The sequence below is a fragment of the Cyprinus carpio genome, chromosome A7 (assembly GCF_018340385.1).
Source record: "Cyprinus carpio isolate SPL01 chromosome A7, ASM1834038v1, whole genome shotgun sequence".
Classification (NCBI taxonomy): Eukaryota; Metazoa; Chordata; class Actinopteri; order Cypriniformes; family Cyprinidae; genus Cyprinus; species Cyprinus carpio.
Genome location: NC_056578.1, coordinates 17,888,045 through 17,912,640, shown reverse-complemented (window position 1 = coordinate 17,912,640; position 24,596 = coordinate 17,888,045). Strand labels below are relative to the sequence as shown.

At 37.1% G+C, this 24,596-nt stretch overlaps 2 protein-coding genes across 3 annotated transcripts in view; one reads left to right on the top strand and one right to left on the bottom strand.

Annotated features, from left to right (window-relative positions):
* Positions 1 to 4,831: 4,831 nt before the first annotated feature.
* On the bottom strand, positions 4,832 to 7,470 carry LOC122145777 (ubiquitin carboxyl-terminal hydrolase MINDY-2-like). Its single transcript, XM_042761366.1, has 4 exons — positions 7,273 to 7,470; positions 6,648 to 7,064; positions 5,406 to 5,463; positions 4,832 to 4,872 (listed from the first exon to the last, which is right to left on the bottom strand). Exons 1-4 carry the CDS (start codon positions 7,468 to 7,470, stop codon positions 4,865 to 4,867), a joined length of 681 nt encoding a protein of 226 aa, XP_042617300.1. The 3' UTR covers positions 4,832 to 4,864.
* A 1,836-nt stretch (positions 7,471 to 9,306) lies between these two features.
* The window catches only part of LOC109113683 (disintegrin and metalloproteinase domain-containing protein 10-like), a 64,981-nt gene continuing 49,691 nt past the window's right edge, over positions 9,307 to 24,596 (top strand). For both annotated transcript variants that reach the window (XM_042760046.1, XM_042760044.1), the window contains exons 1-2: positions 9,307 to 9,500; positions 24,219 to 24,369. In XM_042760046.1, coding sequence (XP_042615980.1) covers positions 9,434 to 9,500; positions 24,219 to 24,369 — 218 coding nt within the window. In that variant the 5' untranslated portion in view covers positions 9,307 to 9,433. The remainder of the gene's footprint in view (positions 9,501 to 24,218; positions 24,370 to 24,596) is intronic.

Genomic DNA, 24,596 nt, shown 5'->3' with positions numbered 1-24,596 from the left:
TCACCCCCTTCATAGACACTTATTTACCGAGTCCGACTATACACAACCACTGACTGACTGTCATTTTTACTAGCAACTTAAAGGGATACTTCATCCAGACATGAGAATTATGTCATCGTTTACTCGCCGTTTTTTTGTTCCAAAACATGAAACACAAAATGAGACGCAGGCAGAACCTTAGACTGACAGTCTGAGGCTAAGAAAGTGAATGCAGAATGAGCCTGTCATTGTCATTCTGCCTAACATCTCTTTAGTAGTCCACTTGATAAAGAAAGTCATATAGGTTTGGAGCAGCATGAGGTGAATAAAAAATGACAGAATATTAAATAATGTTATTTTTAGGCGACCTATCATTTTAATTATCAATTGCAGGCGACTTCTGAAAGTCACACAAGCATTTACCCAAATAACAGCATAATAAATATTATATTGGTTAATAGTTAGTCTACTTATTTTTCAAGGTTTCAAAGTTTTTCTAATTTTTCTAAAAATCTAATTTTTCAAAAGAATTTTTTTTTTTATATGTGTTCTTTGGAGCCCAGTTTACATCGTTTTATTTAATCTGTGTGGCAGCCCTTGGATTTCTTCAAATCTGCATAGGCCTAATAGGCTATGTCTATATAACTTTACGTAAAATGTTTTTGTCTGTTAATTAGTTTTGTTTCTTCGTTTATGCTGTTATTATCGTTGTTGTTTTGTTCGTGTCCATTATTTTGTATTTTGTGTCAAAAACCTAAAATGAAAAAACTGAAGATTTTTTTTTCTTTCATAGGCCTGTCTGTCACGCAGAGTTTATACACGTGAGGGATTAATGTAATCTTTCGTGGATTTAGATTTTCTCCACACTATATATATCGTGATCACGTGTGAAAGTCTGTATGTCTTTCATGAACATCAGGCAATATAGCCAAACCAATATTTTAATGTTTCTATCCACCGCACGATGGCAACATTGACTAAAATATTGTTCATCATTCCTTGCTCCCTATAACGCGAACGTGTACAGTCTCTAAACTGTAAAAAATGGTCCCCAAAAGTGAGTTAAATGTGACAAACCCCCAATTTAGGGACGTTCTCGTTTTTAAAAGCGACCTGTAACAGACGTAGATTTAATCTAAAAGTGCAAAAACGTTTGTTATGATGAGAGATTGAGTCAGTCCATTTATAATTATATATAACTATATATACAAACAGTTTGTATATGTAATGTCTGCATTTAGATAGTCGAGGGCGTTTCATTTAGGTGTGGCTGAGTGAAATACAAATTGCACATTTTTCTCGGTTTTATGTTGCAAGGAAGTAAAACGACCACTACTATATTTATGACTGTGCGTCTGTAGAGTTGGAAATGACTTGATATGTGTGATGTTGCGTTTTGTGCGTTGAAGCTGCCGTTGAAAATGTAATTTCCTGTAAAGGGTCAGTAAAGTATCTAATAATGATAGATAAATTAGAATGGCAATTAGTTTTTTTATTATTATTATTCCTTTATTTATTGACATATAAACTGGATTTAATATATTATACATTTATAATCAAGAATTATTAAAATTATTATTAAGTAGTTGGCATGAGAAAGGATCTCAATGAACCGCAACCAAGGTTAATTATATTTTTTAACTACTGTCGTGTTGTCCTCCAGTTTAATAAATTCCATTAAGCTCAACGCAAGTCTTATCAATAGCGTTCAGTGGAAGTGGGCGTGGCTTTTCCGCTCTGCGCCTGACGTCAGGCAGTTAGAGACAAGCGCGGAGCCGAGGCCACACAGAGCAGCAGCAGCCGTCACATACACACATACACACGAATACTCACCGAGGGCGACTGCGCCTTTAAGACCCGCAAACTAACAGCCAAACCAGCCTCGGTGTCAATGTGCGAGCGATGAAATTACTCGATATGTTTTTGTTAAAACTCTTGATGTTGTTATACTGCTTAAGCGACACCAAAGGTAAGTGGGTTTTGCTTTAGTTCTGGAAAAAGTGACGGTTAATCGGATTGTGCTTTAGCTGAAGTGAGCTAGTATGGGAGGGGTGAACATATACAGAGACTGAGCGTGAGTGCGGAAGTGAAACTAAACACTAAAATGTACAACTTTTACTGTAAAACACGTGGAACCCGACGTTTATTTAAATAACAGCATTACTATTAGACAGTGTGGTGAAGAGTTTTCAAAATGACTTTGAGTGGGATATTTCAGAAGAATGACAATAAATGTCCTAGCTAGCTGTCACCCGACTAGCTAACCTAACGAGTGCATTCACGAGTGGAGTAAACAAGAGTGGAGACTGATAATAAATTCATTCAAATTATACGTTTCTGCCCTGTTTGCAGTCTTGGTTTGCTATTTCAGAAGAGCGTTATGAGTGCGCAATGTTTGTGAGAGTTGGTGTTAGAAAAAAAAGGAGGGCGAACTGAAAGACTACACATCTTTCCTATTATTTCCACACAAGAGACGAGTGTGTTGTTGCTAGTCTAGTTCACTTGTGTTTTATTTGAGAGTTTGTACCCCCCCACCCCCATAGAATTAACTTTAGAAAATGTATCAAAAAAAAAAAAAAAAGTTCAAGAAACCGTTCTAGATTGTATTAAGGTCATGGCTATAGTTTGGGACAGGCTTAGTCTGTAGTGACTATAATTGAGATTGTTTACTAACAGTAGAAGTCAGTTGTAAGTCACCCTTTAGCTAGCCGGATCATTCATGCATAGAGGGGAAAAAAGGAAAGCTTTGTTCAAGTTTATTTCCAAGCCATTTTAGGATGTGTTTACACTTGTAGTTTGGTTCTCTTTTGGTCCGAAATTAAAAAGTAAATTACACATTTAGTCCTGGTTCACTTAGCATTCACACTGTCATTTTTAATACTGTACCTAAAGATACAAAAGGCATAAGCACACAGTCACAACCTGATTGGACATCTTTTATGGCGTATATTTTGTATGTGTGTATATATGGTGGTATGACCGTTTTTACCAGCTAATGGCAGTTCACACTAACAGAGCAGTGGCACTAGGGATATGGTGGTATCAAATTTTCCTGTTGCGATTAATTGCTAATGCTTTTTATCACCGTATACGGTATAATCACAGTATTGAAATTTAGTTTAAAAAAAAGTGGTCATAATACAGTATAACAGGTTAAAATAACTTTTTTTCTTATAACAAAAATAACTGAACATTTAAATACAATAAATCAATACAGAAAAAAATATTAAGTTAAAAGTTTTACACCGATTAAAGTGCAAAAGCACTATAAAGACCCATAGGTATCACTTTACAATAAGACCTCATTAGTACCCTTAGTTAATGCATTAACATTCACAATGAGCAATAGCTACATTTGCTACAGAAGTTATTAATCTTTGTTTAAAAAATACAAGTTTTAGTTCATGTTGGCTTTAATTTTTCGTTGGCAGTTTATCTTATCTAATGAATTAACTAATGTTAAGCCCTAATGTAAAGTGTGAATGAACAATAAAGAATCAAAACACTTTCAAACAATATCTAGGGCATGTTGTAGTCCAGATTAAAATGAAAAAAAAAAAGTAATAAAAATAATGATGGTAGAGCAGCAGCAACAAAAACACTGACAACATCAACAACAACAATACTCCTTCCTACTTGTCTCTCAGCTGATCCGATACAAATATATTCTATAATCTTTGGTCAAATGACTTGTTATATCTCAATATTCATCGGGTCTGAACAGAGCTGGGGAAAAAAGATTTTAAATATAATGCTTCAGTTGCTTGGAATAATCTATAAAAAAAAATTTAAACTGACCATACTTCCATCTTTAAAAGAGTTCAAGGTAATTTTAACAGATTCTTTGCTTTATCCCCTGGTAAAATGTATAGTTTTGATGTAAATTTTTTATATTTTATGTTAACTGTTGCTGCCCTCTTGGCCAGGGCAAAGAGATTTGAATCTCAACCTGGTTAAATAAAGGAAATTAATGAATTTTGTGTAATTTTATGCATTACATATAATATATAAACATATTAAAAATTAAATAACACGATTAAGCTTTCCAAACTTTTAAGTTTAATGAAAGTTGTATAATATAACCACCTGCCATACAAAAACACATGCTTGATAAATGCTCTCATTCTGAGTAGAAAAAATGATGAATAACTGAAAATATACACTACAGTGACCACACCCATGTGAGGAATGACATCTCGAGACCACATGCTCTGCGGTCACAACCACTGCACTTTATGAGCATGAACAAGGCACGAGCTTGCAAAGTTCATAAAGTCTGTACTTTCCAGGAAGATTCCAAACAAAACACAGTCTGAATCAAGTATTGGACATTTTAGAAATCGCATGTGGTGTTCCACTTTGGATAAAAGCATCTCCTAAATGTGTTAAGAGAAACCACTGCACTCTGAATAACACATCCAGAGCTGATCTCTATATACATCTCATACTTGACATTTCTGTAGTGTGTGCGGCAAAATAAAACTGCTTACAGTTACAACACTCATCTCAAGGTGTCACAATATTCAAATCCAATCAAATGCTCTCAGGTAGTGACTAACTTTTATTATAGCCTTCAGCAGTTGGTGTACTTTCTTCGTGGCAGATAGGCTACAACATTTTTTTGAAATTTTCAAGCTGCTTTTAAATTCCATCAGTGGTATTTAGGCCTAGTAGACAAATGCTTTTAAACTGTTAAAAACATTTTAAATGAGTTAAAAAACATTAATGCAATGTGAGAAACTGCGGACCAGGCAACTGTCAGACTGCAGTAATGCAACACTTCAGTGTAGCAGGTCAACATGCCACAGTGGAAATAGGGATCTGGATTCTGTGACGTTACAAGAGGACGAGCCCCCTGGGTATTTCCCTGATCTGGTGCTGTCCATCACCATTCTGAAAACATATCACATTTTCAGGTTCTCCAATGTTTATCAGGCTGTTTATCAAACTCACGAGAGTCTAACTTGATTTACAGAGTGACTTCTTCTCAAACACTTTGTGAAGCCACAGAGAAGCTCAGATTTTCATGTAGAGGTACATGCAGAAAATGTCTAACCAGAGAGTGTATATTGAAATTACACTACACAATCCTATAATTAGGATGACATGACTAGCTTTACATGGTTCTTACTGTAATTTGATGCCCTATAGTGGATAAATTTAAACTTTTCTTTTTGGGAACGAACTAGCAATTAGTGACTTGAAACTGCGGGGAGAAGTAGCCGAGCATAGCGTTCCCATTATGGTGCTGTCAGTGAATCCACCATACTTTCTGTGCATCTCTGCCTTTCTTATTAGCTTTTCAAATAAATAAAACCTGAAACATTTACCCTGATTTCTACAGAACCCTTCACTGAAAGGATATTGTGTCAAATCAACAATGCCATGTAAAGAACCCACATTTATAATGCAAATAAAACGCTCACCTAGATATTCCATCAGCTGCTCTGCTGTTATTATCTCCATCATTGGTGGCAGCTTGACCTGTGCCAGAACCAGAGAAAAATCATTTTAAAACTAGTTTAAAAGACAAATTGCCTATGGCCATATATGAGACCTCTTTTCCTACTGCAATGATGTTATGTAATACACATACATAAGGGTTATGGTGTAAATAGGCTGCTGTATCAGCATAAACGCACTAGATCCAAAATAAAAACTAAACAAAACAATAACCATCGTAAAAACATTCTGAGCGTGGCTATCATCTCCAGAAGATGGCAGTGGCTTTTAAAGCACTCAAAGCTGAAAAACATAGTGCCTCTTTTTTCAAGATGAAAGACTGAGCACTGAAATAGCACCTCATGTGCCTGCCAACTCACGCTCAAAGCCAATAATTAAATGTCATCTTTATAATGCAAATGAGTCCAGCACTGAAAGCCAGAAGTTATTGGTGTGCCTGTAAAATGACTGTTTCGAACCAAACCAAAATACTGGTATGGCTCTACAAACACATGTCGAAGGGGATGTTATTTAAAAATATGGACAGAGAAAGAAAGAGAGAGAGAGCTGAAAGTGAAGACAGAATCCAAACAGAATTTCAAGTCAAACCCAATTAACTCAGCTAGTTTCCACTGTCCAAATATTATTACAAAACATAAGAGGAAAAAGATGTATTTCAGTACTAATCACATTTGACGTCTCCACATTTTTACAATTTGTTTATGCAATTACGGACCACAGTTGCACATTAAGTAAGTCACATTCACAGAAAACAACTAGTGCGAAACAACTGTGTGACTTTTGAGAAATGATTAAAAAAAATGCATGCATGAAGATTCTTTACTAAAAGTTGCATTTTGTTTCATCACTCAAGCTTCTTGTTTAAAAAATTTTTTCATCTGCAGAAGTTGGACTTCTTTTAACTGGGGTAATCACATGCATACAGTCCCATAACATCACTACATAAAGCAAATCTATTATTACATCATTTTAATTAAATATCTCAGAGGTGCTGTTCATGATCAATGTCTTAAAGCGCCTTTATTAATGGCAGAGACAACTGATGTATCGTGACTAGTGCACTTACTAAGTAGACAAACACAATACAAAAAAAAAAAAAAAGTTTCAAAGGACAATTGGAGCACCTGGCAAACCACAGAATTTGCACATCTATAATTTGGGTGGTATTGTGAGCTGTCAAACGAGCAGACTCTCATCTTATTTACCTTCCATGACAATAGCAGGACATTCATAATAGCCAGCAGCGGACACGGCCCGTTCTCGTTCTGTGTGATGATAGGCGTGTTCTCCTCCTTCCACTTTATCCACTTGATGTGGTACAACGACTGACCGGTCACCCTGTCTTTAGGACAGGGGATTTTCGTTCCATCAGCCCCGTATTCACTCTGAATCGTCAAAGCCAGCCCCTTGTCCTCCAGCCCTTCGCTGTTGAGGTCTGAACTCGGGCAGGAGTTGAGGTTGGAGAAGGACTCCAGTGAATCAAAGCTGCGGGACTCTCCTGCGATGCTGGGCTCACTCCCGCTCGGAGGACCCTCGGACACGGTGTGATCGTTTGAATTCGAGCTCGCGGATTTTGCTTTGTCCGAACACAAATAAGCAGACTTGGGCCAGCTTCGTCGCTTCTAGAGTCCCTCCATCCAAACCGTGCGCGTGCACATTATTGGCGTCGGGTTGCTCTCCCGTGAGGCTGTTTACTAACTTTGAGGTGCCACCCTCCGTATTCCCAGCAGCGGTCATCGACGGTTCGTATCCCATCCCGTTACTCAGCTGATCCGCTGCACCGGGCGACGGTGTCTCTGGTAAAACGTTCGGTTGTCCGCTTTTGCTTACTGTCTCAGCAGCATCTGATGTCTGTGTGCAGGGTGTAGCATTAGCACCGCTAGCACTTGCACAAGTACTCAGAGTCGCTCTCTTCTCGCAGACATCTTTCATTCCGCCCACTGTTTTGATATCCGAGGGTTCTGCGGGGACAGCGGGGCACAGGACACTTCCTCCCGCGTCTCGATGAGGGTTTGCATCCTTCTCCATTTCGTTGAACGCATCGACGACAACCTTTAACTAGATGGCAAGCTCCAGTCTCAGCTCCGAAAACGCCATGACATCTCCACCTCTGACGTCACCCCTTCATAGACACTTATTTACCGAGTCCGACTATACACAACCACTGACTGACTGTCATTTTACTAGCAACTTAAAGGGATACTTCATCCAGACATGAGAATTATGTCATCGTTTACTCGCCGTTTTTTGTTCCAAACATGAAACACAAAATGAGACGCAGGCAGAACCTTAGACTGACAGTCTGAGGCTAAGAAAGTGAATGCAGAATGAGCCTGTCATTGTCTTTCTGCCTAACATCTCTTTAGTAGTCCACTTGAAAAAGAAATTCATATAGGTTTGGAGCAGCATGGGGTGAATAAAAAATGACAGAATATTAAATAATGTTATTTTTAGGCGACCTATCATTTTAATTATCAATTGCAGGCGACTTCTGAAAGTCACACAAGCATTTACCCAAATAACAGCATAATAAATATTATATTGGTTAATAGTTAGTCTACTTATTTTTCAAGGTTTCAAAGTTTTTCTAATTTTTCTAAAAATCTAATTTTTCAAAAGAATTTTTTTTTTTATGTGTCTTTGGAGCCCAGTTTACATCGTTTTATTTAATCTGTGTGGCAGCCCTTGGATTTCTTCAAATCTGCATAGGCCTAATAGGCTATGTCTATATAACTTTACGTAAAATGTTTTTGTCTGTTAATTAGTTTTGTTTCTTCGTTTATGCTGTTATTATCGTTGTTGTTTTGTTCGTGTCCATTATTTTGTATTTTGTGTCAAAAACCTAAAATGAAAAAACTGAAGATTTCTTTCATTCTTTCATAGGCCTGTCTGTCACGCAGAGTTTATACACGTGAGGGATTAATGTAATCTTTCGTGGATTTAGATTTTCTCCACACTATATATATCGTGATCACGTGTGAAAGTCTGTATGTCTTTCATGAACATCAGGCAATATAGCAAACCCATATTTTAATGTTTCTATCCACCGCACGATGGCAACATTGACTAAAATATTGTTCATCATTCCTTGCTCCCTATAACGCGAACGTGTACAGTCTCTAAACTGTAAAAAATGGTCCCCAAAAGTGAGTTAAATGTGACAAACCCCCAATTTAGGGACGTTCTCGTTTTTAAAAGCGACCTGTAACAGACGTAGATTTAATCTAAAAGTGCAAAAACGTTTGTTATGATGAGAGATTGAGTCAGTCCATTTATAATTATATATAACTATATATACAAACAGTTTGTATATGTAATGTCTGCATTTAGATAGTCGAGGGCGTTTCATTTAGGTGTGGCTGAGTGAAATACAAATTGCACATTTTTCTCGGTTTTATGTTGCAAGGAAGTAAAACGACCACTACTATATTTATGACTGTGCGTCTGTAGAGTTGGAAATGACTTGATATGTGTGATGTTGCGTTTTGTGCGTTGAAGCTGCCGTGAAAATGTAATTTCCTGTAAAGGGTCAGTAAAGTATCTAATAATGATAGATAAATTAGAATGGCAATTAGTTTTTTTATTATTATTATTCCTTTATTTATTGACATATAAACTGGATTTAATATATTATACATTTATAATCAAGAATTATTAAAATTATTATTAAGTAGTTGGCATGAGAAAGGATCTCAATGAACCGCAACCAAGGTTAATTATATTTTTAACTACTGTCGTGTTGTCCTCCAGTTTAATAAATTCCATTAAGCTCAACGCAAGTCTTATCAATAGCGTTCAGTGGAAGTGGGCGTGGCTTTCCGCTCTGCGCCTGACGTCAGGCAGTTAGAGACAAGCGCGGAGCCGAGGCCACACAGAGCAGCAGCAGCCGTCACATACACACATACACACGAATACTCACCGAGGGCGAGCCTTGCGCCTTTAAGACCCGCAAACTAACAGCCAAACCAGCCTCGGTGTCAATGTGCGAGCGATGAAATTACTCGATATGTTTTTGTTAAAACTCTTGATGTTGTTATACTGCTTAAGCGACACCAAAGGTAAGTGGGTTTTGCTTTAGTTCTGGAAAAAGTGACGGTTAATCGGATTGTGCTTTAGCTGAAGTGAGCTAGTATGGGAGGGGTGAACATATACAGAGACTGAGCGTGAGTGCGGAAGTGAAACTAAACACTAAAATGTACAACTTTTACTGTAAAAACACGTGGAACCCGACGTTTATTTAAATAACAGCATTACTATTAGACAGTGTGGTGAAGAGTTTTCAAAATGACTTTGAGTGGGATATTTCAGAAGAATGACAATAAATGTCCTAGCTAGCTGTCACCCGACTAGCTAACCTAACGAGTGCATTCACGAGTGGAGTAAACAAGAGTGGAGACTGATAATAAATTCATTCAAATTATACGTTTCTGCCCTGTTTGCAGTCTTGGTTTGCTATTTCAGAAGAGCGTTGATGAGTGCGCAATGTTTGTGAGAGTTGGTGTTAGAAAAAAAAGGAGGGCGAACTGAAAGACTACACATCTTTCCTATTATTTCCACACAAGAGACGAGTGTGTTGTTGCTAGTCTAGTTCACTTGTGTTTTATTTGAGAGTTTGTACCCCCCACCCCCATAGAATTAACTTTAGAAAATGTATCAAAAAAAAAAAAAAGTTCAAGAAACCGTTCTAGATTGTATTAAGGTCATGGCTATAGTTTGGGACAGGCTTAGTCTGTAGTGACTATAATTGAGATTGTTTACTAACAGTAGAAGTCAGTTGTAAGTCACCCTTTAGCTAGCCGGATCATTCATGCATAGAGGGGAAAAAAGGAAAGCTTTGTTCAAGTTTATTTCCAAGCCATTTTAGGATGTGTTTACACTTGTAGTTTGGTTCTCTTTTGGTCCGAAATTAAAAAGTAAATTACACATTTAGTCCTGGTTCACTTAGCATTCACACTGTCATTTTTAATACTGTACCTAAAGATACAAAAGGCATAAGCACACACAGTCACAACCTGATTGGACATCTTTTATGGCGTATATTTTGTATGTGTGTATATATGGTGGTATGACCGTTTTTACCAGCTAATGGCAGTTCACACTAACAGAGCAGTGGCACTAGGGATATGGTGGTATCAAATTTTCCTGTTGCGATTAATTGCTAATGCTTTTATCACCGTATACGGTATAATCACAGTATTGAAATTTAGTTTAAAAAAGTGGTCATAATACAGTATAACAGGTTAAATAACTTTTTTTCTTATAACAAAAATAACTGAACATTTAAATACAATAAATCAATACAGAAAAAAATATTAAGTTAAAAGTTTTACACCGATTAAAGTGCAAAAGCACTATAAAGACCCATAGGTATCACTTTACAATAAGACCTCATTAGTACCCTTAGTTAATGCATTAACATTCACAATGAGCAATAGCTACATTTGCTACAGAAGTTATTAATCTTTGTTAAAAAATACAAGTTTTAGTTCATGTTGGCTTTAATTTTTCGTTGGCAGTTTATCTTATCTAATGAATTAACTAATGTTAAGCCCTAATGTAAAGTGTGAATGAACAATAAAGAATCAAAACACTTTCAAACAATATCTAGGGCATGTTGTAGTCCAGATTAAAATGAAAAAAAAAAAGTTTGAAAATAAATAGCCTATTAAGTCTAAATATATATAACTCACTCGTCTTTCAAGCAGCATACAGCAGTGTTGTGCATTTTGACCAGTTGATGGGAATAGTATTCTTAAAATGCATTCCAAATTCTGAATAATTTGTAATATATAATTATTCACGGTATTTAGAAGTGCCCACAATAACAATATTGTGCATATTAATTACTGTGATATATCGCATTACCAAATACCGGCACATGTGTAAGTGGCACCAGAGTTCCTTTTAATTTAATCAAATCTGCCAAATATGAACATGCCCTTAGTTGAATTATTAACATGTTTAATTAATTTCTCAAGATGCAGGCCACATTACTCCTTTTTATGTTTAGTATCCATTTTGAAGTGGCTCTTTGTTGCTCTTGTTAGCCAGCTGTGAAAACAATTGTACATAAAGAGCTTTGCTGACATCCCTTTTGGCCCGACTATCAGCTCAAACGTGTTGTTGTGCCCCTACAAGGTGAACATCAGTGAGCTGTTTTCCATCAGACTTTTGAGTTTGCTTTCAAAGAGTGGATATATACAAAAGGTAACAGACATGGTCAGTGACCATATTTAGTGTTGTCTGTTTGAGATTAATGGTCTGTGTATACTGTGGGAAGCTGATGGTGATTACACCATCCAGTGATGAAATGGCTTGTTATTGAACTTGAATACTCCCCCATGCATCTAGCCAGTTGAAAAGCAAGTCAACTACGCACAAATGCAAATGCTTTTGTAAGCCAGACTGCAATGTTATGTGATTCTGGTTGTTTTCATGTGGTTAGCAGCTTCTTCTATTTGCTAGATTGATCCTCCCACAAAGACGCCTTCTTGTATGATGTGCCCAGGATGCTTAATGCTTAACAGTCACCAGTGAGAATTGTCTTATGCTGGTAAATACAACTTTGGTTTGATGCTGATATTTGTTGTAAATGATGTGAGTGCTAAAAGTAATTTATAACTCTGCAAAAAAAATCCTGTCCAGTTTTATGTAGGTTATCTAAATTTTTTTATTGGTGTTCAGAACTCTGTTTGGGAGCACAGATGTGGACAATTTCTGGCATTTAACCACCAAAACAAAAATATGAGGTGCAAAATCTTAATGTGCTTGTGACAGGTACAGTTTCACTGCAAGAATGTAAGGTTATAAGATATTTTTTTGCTAAATATCCAGTGGATAAAAACAGGAAAAAAGGCATTGTTGAGACTTCACGAGAGCAATGGATAGAATACAGATTTACACAGGGAATAGGTTCCTCGCCAGTGCTAGTCGAAGACGACAATGGGGTTTCATGTGAAAACAGGATAAGCTTTTGAATGAAACATTCAAATTAAAGAAAAAGTATCACTTGGTGTCTGACAGAGCAAATAACACCACCTATGTTATGTTTATTTAAAATATGGTACATTTAGTAGGGTATTCTTTTCTCTGAGGCTCTAAGGTTGTCTTGCTTATACATCTGCAAGATGCACATCTTAAAAAATGCTGTGCATTTTCACATTTTGTATGTTCAACTTTGGTGCTATTTTTACCAAATGCTTGATATGAATAATAAATAACTGAAAGCAGAGTTGACTGATAACCTCCTCTCTCAGACCAGTGCTATCAGCACTATATTTTTTTGTAGCTTTATTATAAGTGGTTTTATATTTAAAAACTGAAATTTTTTTCGTCCATCATAATGTCGGTTTTAGTTATTTTTGTCATGGTTTGGAGGTGTGTGTAATAGTCAGTAAAGTTAATACCATGCAGTGACTTCACATCACCACTAAAACTGCTTTATCCTACCTCTAAATTATAAATCAAAGCAGTAATGAGCTGTGATCTGCCCTATGGCCTGGCAGAACAAGAACAAACACACATGCACAGGCTGACAGGTGCCTGTGATGAACATCTCCTCATATTCAGTCTACTGAACTCATGTTTTCACAGAAAGTTGATCCTGTTTGTGACAGTGATTGCGTTTTGAGTTAACCACCGCAAAGACACTCCCACAAGAAATGATAACTTTGTTTTGAATATCACTTCCTCTCAGGCTGCAGGGTGTCCCTCTCCTGTTTCTCTTTTCAGCTCCCCAAACCCCCAGTCAGCACAAATGATGCCCATTACTTAGAATTGTTTGAAATTTTCATTTATTTATTTGTTAAAGTTATTCCAAGAGGCATTACCAACTACAGAAGGTTTTTATCAGAAGGTTTTTCAATCCTGACATCTGGTGTTACATCAATAAATTATGTACCCAAAGTATATGACAGTACCGTCTTCTGCAAAATGAAACGTTCCCAATGTCAGCGTTTGTTTACTTGTAAAGTCGTTCAGTTGATCAAATGCATTTTTAAGATATGGAATTCCATGTGGAGTTTGTGTTAATTACAGAAATAATAAACAAGCCAGGAGCGTGCCAAACACCGAGCATCTTTTTAACGCTGAGCACTCAGGCGTTTTTGAGTTGAAGAATGTTCAACTTTAGGTAAACGCAGTGCTCATCACTGTCACTTTTTAGTCAGCTGACTAATCGCAGTGGAGGGACGGACGGGGCTAATACCTACCAACCATCACACCCTGCTTGTACTACGACTTGTATGATACAATGGAGAAGTTAATATTGCTTGTCTCCAAGTATTTATGTCTTTCCCAGATGGAATTGCAGGATTACCATATTATTGTTATGAAAAATAATTATTGGCTAAACATTTATTTCATGATGCGTCTGCCATATTACTTCAGTTCAGCGGATATTCTGTATCATAGCAACCGCAGCGTCGCAACTGAAAAAAAAAGTTTTGAATTTGTTTCGGCAGTTCGAAACCGCTGACCAAAACAAAATTTCTGGGGGAGTTCGTTCTGGCTCCTAAACACCTTTGCGCTACCATTGGTCTGTGGCGATTATGCAATCGGTGGCTGTGTTCTGGAAATCCACCTTCTATGATGTGTGATTTATTTTTTTTATTTATTTAGTTTTTTTCTTTTCCCGGGTCGTTTCTCATTCAACGGAAGGCAGGCGGCAAGAGAACAACTTTTCCAAGTCACTAGCAACATAAATAGACTGTGTCGAATAGCTGAGCTGGCACAAATACATCCGCACCTGTACGATCGCTCGTGGAGAGACTTTAAAGATTCAGATAAAGCATTTAATTCCTAGAAATAAATTGCAAGCTTGGTACTGATGACCCGGAGTTATGCAAAAAGCGACATAGAGAAACGTCAGATGCAAGTTTTCCAAAGCCATGAAAAGAATGAAAGGAAAGAGTAAAGATAAAAGGTAGCATGTACCAAATACATGTTTCAGATACTGCTGCTGCTGTTGTTCTTTCAATAAGCGAATTTAAAAGGTATACAATAAATGAAATGCCACAGGACCATACAATAATAAACCTTTGTTTTTATCAAATCATGACACCACATAAAATATAAAAAGGTGTAATATATCCAGTTTAATAAAATAATTGAACACTAATAAAATAAAGTAACAAACTGACTCCAGTATTTTTTTCCACATCATGCTAAAGTTTTCAGATTATGAGCCATTCTCACTTGAAGGAATGATTATGGAAAGGTTTCTTTTCTTTTTTTTGTCCTGTCACCTTTCTGTGGTGCCTTTTAAGGGCGCAAAATGCTGTGTAGAATTTGCACCTTTTTAATATTTATCTCTGTTCGCATGGTTTTGGGATACTACTTGGTATCGTGATACTTCAGCTGGTATAGTATTGTAACGTGTTTATGGTATCATGACAACCCTACTGTGTATTGTTACAATACAGTACAAGAGGCAAAAGTAGAGCGTGCTTTTATTTGTATGTTGTTCATAAATTTTGACCTAGGGCAAGTTTACACAGAGCATGTTTTTGCGTTTAATAATGCTAGATGGAATGGACGATGCAATGGAATGGACAAATGGAATGGAATGGTGCAACAGAATGGGCTTTTTCTTTTAGTATAATTTTTTAAGTTTAACTTATTTTAACTTGGGCAACCGCGTCATGTACAAAACAATGTAGAAGCAGCACAGTTAAATGCAACATTATGTGTGAACATCCTCCGACAGTTGCTCCAACTCAGGACATAGTTTCATTACATTCTGTTTGGTTTCATTGTTGTTCTTTCAGACTGCAGACCTCAGAGCTGTGCATAACCAGGAGGAAATGAAGTAGGTAACTGAATATCAGCACAACGGTTATCACCTGCATTCATGTGCCTGCAGCTAAATCATAGTCAAGCTAATATTCAAAACAGCAGCACTCTTGCTCAGGTGATCTTGCTTAAATAGACAGTATATGACAGAGAATTTTTGTGTGCATCTTATCACACTGAATTGCATTATAGATATTGGCATTACCTTGAGCATCGTTTGGCATCAGCCATTATATGGACCAATATTCTGTTGTATTTGAATAATAGCCTAATGAGTATTCAAAGAAAAACACTGGTAATGTTAAATAAAAATAAAATATTTTAAAAATTATGTTATAAAGGACTTTTCACGTTTCCACAATCATAAACTAGGCTAATATTCATAATGTCATTGCACTATGATTGTGTAAGCTATGATGAAGTGTCCAACAGGCATTGTACCAGCCTAAACATATCTCTTTACAGAAGTTTTTCTTGTTTAGAAGATGATAGGCATTTGGCTGTCTATAAATAGTGTGATGTATATAATCGGATTACTGTTTGTCTTACCATTTTCACTCTGAGCGTTGTTACCAAACAGATAGGTTAGCTTCTCTTACCCCACCCTGCCTCATACTTACTTGGTTTTTACTCTCTTTTCCAGGACAGTTTACCCTCTGTTCTGCAAAGCTCTGCTGTTCAGAACTTGTATTTTCTGTTAGAGATGAGTAAACTACTCCAACTAGAGAAAGGAACCAATATAATTCGGTCTGATTGACCTTTAATTGTGTTCCAGGGACAAATTGCCAGTCCCTTTTGCCACAGTATCACTTTCAGCCAGCTTACGCTCTTTGTAAAGAGAGGAGATTCTTTGGCTGCTGAGTTCCCAGGCTCACTTACCTGAAAATAAGTGTATTTTTCTAAGTTTGACAGAAAGGAAGTGGAGCGCATCTTACCAGTGGCTAAGTCCAGCTCGTCTTAAACATGCAAGTGTAGTCCAGGTCTTGGCATAAGAAAAAACAATGTCTCTGCACTATTAAACACCCACCAACAACTGCCCACAGCTTGGGTCCAAGACAAAAACTGATTTGTTCATAATATTCTGCCATGTCTGACCAGTAGTTCACCCATGGGTTTGAATCAAACTTTATTGCTATGATGCACTGGGCAAAATACAGACTTGGTTTTTGTGAAGAACATTTTGAGATTTTTTTTTTTTTTTTTCATTTTTAGAGAGGGTTTTGTTGGATAGTATTAAAATGTTACTTGAGCAAGACCAATCCAATTCCAGAAACCCTGTAATTCTTTTAGTTTTGTTGTCTACTGTAAAATAACCAAAGTCCTTTTAAGACAAGTCATGTCACTTGGCGGCAATCTTTGAAATGCCTCTTGGGCATGCAAGTGTAACTCCTATCTCTTTGAATGGTGAAACATCAAATTCTTCAAAACTGTTCACTAAGCTTACGATTAAATTTCGTATTTGAAATGACCAAAGAAATCTGACAACAACTGTGTCATAAATGTTGTTACTTTTGCTCAAATAGCGTTATTAAAAGCTTATTTTTCAAGGTAGATCAGCCAGTGAGCATGTGCAGTCCTAAGAGGCGGTCTCAGAACGCTGACTGTTTCTAAAGCAACCGGGACTTCTAACGGCAGCTGCAGTGACTATGACTTTACTAATTAGTGATTGGCTCTTTCATTCAGAAGGCAGGGCTTCCTGTGATTGAGTGGCCATATTGAGCGTTGCATTTTTTCCCCATTCAAAACTATATGAGTGACATGTCTTGGGTATTCTAAAGTCATTAAAAAATAACGGCCCAGGACAGTGTTGCCACCTTGTGGAACATCGAATTACTGCAAAAATAATTCAGTGCGCATGTGAGACTTAAAAAATTGGGTGGTGCAATATGCGTGTACTATTCTAATGACAAAATTTGCATCACAAGCACTGTACGCTGTCCCTTGCATTCGTGTAAAAAGAGAAGTATATTTTGGTCTTTAGTCTGAGTTTGTATTTGTCATATGTGTGGTTTCTCCACAGAGCCCTGCCTGTAATCTCTTCTATGGCATAGGTTGTAGAAATGTGAGTGTGAAGGTCACAGGCTCTGTCCTACCATAGCATGATAAATAATGAGCCAAGCTGTTTCCACTTCCTGTAATTTTCTGTCTGTGTACCACCCAGTTCAGTGTTTAGGGATATATAAACATTTAAAAGGGACATTGATTGTAATTTTCAGTGGAATGTTTCATCCGGAATTCATCTTGTGTCCTACAAACAGAAGTTTTGAAGATTTTCTCTTTTGGATGTTAAATGAGAGCAGTTCAGTTGAATAAAACAGAGTTCAGCTGATTATAGATGTGATGCGAAGGTTGCTGCAATAAAAGATGTGTAATTACAGGCTGTTGCAAGTTCTATGGATAATGGATATAGAATATAAAAAGATGTAAATAACTTGCAGTTTTCCGTTAAGTTATTTTTGACAACTAAATTTTTCCATCATCAATAGTGTTTAGGCCCTCCACTCTTCTCATCCATCCAGTGGTGTTGTGTGTTACTGTTCTGACGGCTCTGCAGTTATCTTTGTGTGGGAGTCCAGAGCTTTTGTCCTCACATGTGGAGTAATTTAGGCAGAAATGAGGCAGCTATTGTTTGTGCTTTTACAAAAGAGCTAAGTGTCCAACCTTCTTTCACAGAGTCACGCCTTTCGCAGTGTCTGTGCATACTGAAAAGCCTCTAAGATTTTCATTTACCCTGAACTATACATATTTTCATCTATAAATACGTCTGTTCAGGCCTATCCTGAACAGGCCTATAACTCGTATTTGTCCTGACTTTTTACCCAGTTCTCTTGTCACATCCTCCTCCTGAAATCCACAGTCTTTCATATAAACAGTCGGTAATTATACTAAATTTACTCTTAAGTTATATGTTTTTTTTTTCTTTTTTCATTTTTCCATGAAGACACTGCAAGAGAGATAAATAAAAGTACTAATGTAATCACCCCATTTAACTTATTTTAACTAGTGTAAAAAATTATTTCTTTTGATGTGGTTCTGTGTAGATTCAGCTCCACCGCTGAATAGCAGAGCAGAAAACGCTGATCTGTAATGGACCGACTCACCTCTTTGCCTTAGCTAATAGAGCAAAATCGTCCCATTTGCTTCTGATGAAACATCACTTCCCTGTCATTACACCTTTATGCTTCTCAGCAATGGTTCACTGGCTGACTCTGGTTCTAGGTAACAGGGCTGAAGATGAGCGAGCAAATAGTTTTTTAAAAAAAAATCAAAGTGGCGAGTTGCCATGGATATAAGGCCAAAATAAGCCAGTTGTCCATTAGTCCATAGATATAAATGTCCTTGTCTCTCAAGAAAACTATGCCATTTAAGCCAACCTTGAAACAAGCTGTACATTTGAATAATTTGACATTTGTTGTTGTTGTTTTTTTTCTACATATTGTTTTGTGCACTCAAAATATTATCTTCTGCCTATATAGACACTATTTTAAGGCATTGTAGACTGAAAGCAGATCAAAAAAGGGTCTCTTTTAGGATTCATGAAAACAAATGCATACAAATGCTGCACTTCACATCTTTTTGAGGTTAGGACGCTTTGAAAAAACGTGATTAACTAATTTTCGTACTGATGTTTGAATGGTTGTCGAATGTCGATTGTACTGATATAGTGAGTTTCTTGTGTGAAAGTAGCTAATTATGCACTAACTAGTTCATATAGCATCTATCTATAGAAAATTCAATTGTGAGTCCTAAAAATGTCAGTAAGTCACTTTGATAATAGATATAGAATATCTAATATATCTTCATAAGCGAACTGTCTAACCTTAACCATATTTAGCACTTCAAACAGGACTGATAACTGTGCCGACCTACTAAACCATGAAGGTTACCAATGACGTGAAGTCATGTAATCAAGCAGTTCAATGAACCTTTATTTCAGCCTGCACAGTGTATTGAATGTAGAGGGCTAAAGAGAGGAACACTGGGGGGAAAGAGTTTGTCTTGAGAGTGAGGTAGATGGAGGAGTGTTGGGGAGGTGGAGCGCTAATGTGTGTGGAATTGGAATGAGTGTTGGAGCGTTCTGCTCCTCTAAAGCAGTACTGCTTCTGATTTCTGCTCTCTCTCTCTCTCCACATTAAGATGAGAGGAGGATTTTATCACTGCTGTACAGGTGGACAAACAGTCTGCACTGATACTCCCAGCCAATAGACACACACTCACACATACTATTTCTGCCTTCCTCCCACTCACTCTATGCCAGTTGTGCAGTTTGTTTCTGGCCTTGTTTTTTGATTTATTTTATTACTGTTGTATCTCACAACCCGAGGATCTGTTAAGGATATGGAAAGTGTGGTCTAGCGGTAGTGTTTTATGATTAAAGCTGTGCATCAGCTGCAGTCCTTCAGGTCAGATGTTTCTGAACGTTTGCCGAATATTCTGCTCTGCTGTTTAATTTTTATTTGTTGTGTTTCATAGGATAGACACTGATGATTTTTCTCTTGAAATTACAGTTTGGTGAATAGCAGACTGCCATGCAAGAATTTCATATCTTCTGCTTCCAAAATGGCTCAGCCATTGAGAAGTGTGAAGTGTTTATAGTGTTGCAGAGGTGCGTGTTTTGTTTTTTCTGTGATGATCATATATTTTGTAGTATTTTATTGTTAAAGGGATAGGCTAGATCACCATAAAATTTTAAAATCATTCACTTACCCCTCATGTTGTTTGAAACCAATGTGGCTTTCTTCCTCATGTGGGACACAAAAGGTCAACACTGAAGGATGTTAAAAGATTTTTTTTTTTTTTTTTTTTAATACAGTCGAAGCAATAGTGGCCATGAACTTAAGGTGAAGTCACATTATGAAATTTCAAAAAGGTCCATTGTCTATTGTCAGTAGCGTAGCAATGAAGTAGATCTTCACATCAAACCAAGCAACTTTCTGTTGGTCAATGCGGTAAATTTGAAAGATAAAAATGAAAGATTTGCCGAACAACAATAAATGTGACCAGCTTAAGTCTTCTGAACCCTATAGTACCTCTATGTAAAGAACAGATCAAAATTTTATTTGTTCATTCAATTTTTTTCTTTCTGCAGCAGCATGCTCATATTTAAGATTTGACTCATTTGTTTTTGGAACCAAATGAGGCTTGGTACTTGATACAAGGATTTTCATTTTTGGTTGCACTACCCTTTTATAACTTGTATATAGCCTCTGGCAGATGGAGGTATAAATTAGGGCTGGGTTTTGACACAAATCAGGTGGCAAATTTTTTCAAGAAAAAAACATCTCTCAACTAATGCTGTAAAATATACCTGAGAGTCAATGATATTGAAGATTGAAATGTTCTGATTTGTATACAAACACTTCAAATATGAATCCCTTAGTATTTGTAAATCTTCTCTTAAAACTTATTTTTTCCGGTTAGCGTATATGTGATATGTTTCTCTGATTGTCAATCTCAATGTATTTTTTTTCTGTATGCCTTGGTAAAGCGCTTTGAGATGTAACTTTTAAAGGCGCTATAGAAAATAAAGTTTATTAAATATGCTCAAGAAAGTTTTATAAAGTTTATAATACTAACTTTAACTTTAAATTGCATAAATATATTTCTACTCCAATTCGTTTTTTTAAATATAAACATTTAAATGGTGGTTGTCACAAAACCTTGATGGATTTATTCAAACATAAATTAAATATTGTATAACTGTAAAAAAAAAAATGAACATGTTATATGGTGCATATTTAGCAAAATGCTCGTCTCTAGAGTTTATTTTTCTAGCTAAGTCCATTGTCACGAATATGTTTTTTTTTTTGTGTTAAATGTGACGTTACGTAACATGGCCTATTGTTTACAAGCTATTGTCGTCTTTCCATGTTTGAAACACTGATTACATGAGACAGGATATGGATTTTGGTAAGTTGTACTCTTTTAACATGGCTTCAGATGTTTATTCATGTTTATTATGTGCTTTAACTGCTATTAAAGCATAGGAGATGATCAGTTCACAGCCATCTGTCACTCCACAATAAACAGTATCCAAAACAGCATTTAATATTTAAATATTGTAATAAAATGGACAGCATTTGAAATCTGTGACTTTGTTTCATATCAAAAGTAACAAATCACAAAGATTATTGCAATGTATTGAACGGGAGGCGCGCTACAATGTTCCGTTCATTATCTGACAGGCTAGACTAATTGATTCTCGGGATTTATGAATCTATCGTTTCATTAAAATGAGAATCGATTAAAATCGTGAAATCAATATTTTTTTTTTTTTACCCAGCCATAGTTTAAATAATATTAAAGCATTTTTGAGAACTTGCTGTATTCTCAGTGTGCTCTGGTAAGCTTTTGAAAGCATCTGATAAACAATTGAGGAGAACAAAATAAAATGCTTCCTGATAGAACATGCAGCGTTACAGATCTCTGAGCCAACTCTTGAACACTAGATTGCAGCAGTAATTGGCCTGTGATATTCAGTTTTTGATGCATAAATCATTCCAAACCATCTCCAGACATCACCTCACCTGTCAGCACTGATGGCTCTCTTGCACAGCTGTTGTTCTGTTCTCAGAGGAAAAGGTACTGCTCTATTTAAGCCAGTTGAGGCTTATTGTCATAACAGACATGGTTGGAGCCCAGGGAGCTAGAGTTCGATTCAAAACAGGAAAGGTGGGTTCTCTGTGGGTTGTGTTGACTGATTGAAAGACAGTGTCAAAGTTCTTCCTCTGAAAACATATCAACCAGAGGTTGGATGGTCCTATTAGCAGGGATGTGTGGGTCTCGTCGACTAAACGGTACAGCTCATAGTACTAGTCGACACTGAAAATACATTATTTTTAAAAGTGTATCGGGACGTAAACTACATTTTTACCTCAAGCCTCGCATGAATTTTCTTCGTGTCAGTTGTGGCGAGCTCAAAAGTGACCACGCGAAAGACGAGCAAGTTGTGGGATTATTTTGAATTAGAAGAAAACTGAAAACTTTTGTGTGAACTGTGTGATGTCAAATTGGCTTACAGTAACTGTACTGGAGCGATGCATAATCATATCCATTACAGGCACGTAGCCGTCTAGCTTAGAGACTAGCCAAAGCCAGCTAATGTCATTCACTACAGCCCCCCGCCGCTGTGATCCCGTCCGCGCTGTCTATTCCTCGAAGACCCACTTCGGTGGTGCTGCGTGATGTCCAAGCGCTTTTTGGAATTCTGTTGGCTTGCTTTTCGTTATCTCTACATTTTTAATAGATAAAGTCTATTATATACACGCACAAGGTTTTTTTTTTTTTTTTTTTTTTCATCTTTTGGGGGTTTCTTGCTTTTAGACTAGTCGGATACAAAACTTTAGTTTAAACGACAATCAAATTAGTCATCGCGCACATCCCTACTTATTAGTCATATTGTCTTGTAGACTCTTATGCACTGTGAGACTACGTTGCCCTGTCCAAAATAAGAAGAGTATATAACTGTCATCATCCTGTAAAGATTTCAGGATTGTGAAGGAAAGGGACTAGAAAAGTTGTTTGTGAGATGAAATATATGAATCGCTGTGGGTAATTCATGTGTACAACTGTTGTTTGAGCAGATACTATAGTGTTGTGGTGAAGTAAACACTCCATGCTAAGGTCATGCTATTCTTAGAATAAATGCTACTGTGCCAGGAAGTTGCTTTTTGAGTCTGAGGAAGGATGGGAGGAGAAACATGAATACTGTACTTTCCCACAATAGAAATGGAAAATATATGTGCACTCATGCACGTATGACCGTATAGGCGTAGTTCGTTTTTTTCTCTTTCTCTATGTTCTCAGTTTCTCTTATTAATTAATGTTAGGACAGTATAAGGTCAGCTTCACACACAAGCCACACATATTAATATTCATGCCCATTTTTACAGATTTCTATAGAAGGATACAGCGGCCTGTTTTCAAAAGGAATTGCAAATCTTGCATTACCATTTGCCTTTTCACTTTCGTGACTGCACAGTGACTACCCAAGTCCTTTTGCAACTGTATTTCCCATGTCTTAAGAGTTATGAGCCTGTCATATTTAAATAGCAATATTAATTACCTCGTCTGCTTTTTCACACTCTCTTTGTTGCACCCCGTAACCTGCCAAAACTCAAATGGAATCACAATTCCTTTAGCATTGAAATTTCTGATGCCTTACTCAGAAACCTATCAGTACGTGTCGGGGTGGGACTATACTATGGGGCGTGTTTGTATTGGGAGGTGACATCACTCACAGACGACTGAACGAACAGACAGTTCAACCCGGGTCTCTTTATATACTTGGCACCTCACACGATAACTAATTCCTTCATTTTTACCCCAAATGCAGCGACTATCCCCTGCTAACAGCGGGAGCCACAACGGTACGCACAATAGGTCAATATTCACTATTAATCAAACTCTTTTCATAAAGGAAGCTCCAAGACCGCAATAAATTCATAATCATGTTTGCTGGGCAGGGACATTGCTGGACATATATTACTGATTGAGTTGGTTACTCCCATTAACCATCTTATAATTTATGACTGTTATTTTAAGGATAAATTCTGTGTGGTGAACTGGAAATCAAGTTTTTTTTTTTTGGCCCCACATGGTGCCCCTCCCTGACGTAGTGCCCTGGGCACATGCCCAGTCACCCATTTGTTTAAAACAGCCCCCATAGAACCGCAGATGTATTACGCAGCAGAAACTCAGTCAGTATAAAATCTCAATACCCTGCTGTAATGCTGATTTCCTTACGCGCTGCAGACACAGGACTTGTGAAATGGGCCTAAGCCTTGTAATTTAGAGATAATGAGTCATCATGTTGCAGCTCAAAGTGTAATTCCAACAGTCACAGTGGTTTATCCTCACTCTGTCACCACAGTTTGCCTGTTACATTTCTGCACCAGGTCTTGTGCTCAATAATTGCTAGTCAGATCACAACCTGTCACTCATTTTCATCTCTCTTTTTCTCTGTTCCTTCTTTTATTCTGTAGGTCAGTATGGGAAATCCCTGAGCAAGTATATTCGACATTACGAAGGCCTGTCCTACGACACAGATGTCTTACACAGCAAGCACCAGAGGGCTAAAAGAGCTCTGTCTCACCAGGACCAGTTCCTGCACCTGGACTTCCACGCTCACGGCAGGTCAGTCAAAACTGTCTTGCTCTTCCTGCTCAACTGTTCTTTCTGGAAGAATGGATGTGTCTGGTTTTGGATTAGTACTCATCCTCTGAGCATTTATGAGGGCAAAATGCTTCACAGATCTTGTGTTCTGTGTGGAAATCCAGTCTTTTTTTCCCTTTAGGATTGACCCTGGATTGTTCTACCTCAGCTTACACTTTTTACAGAGCATTACAGAATGGTAGAGACCC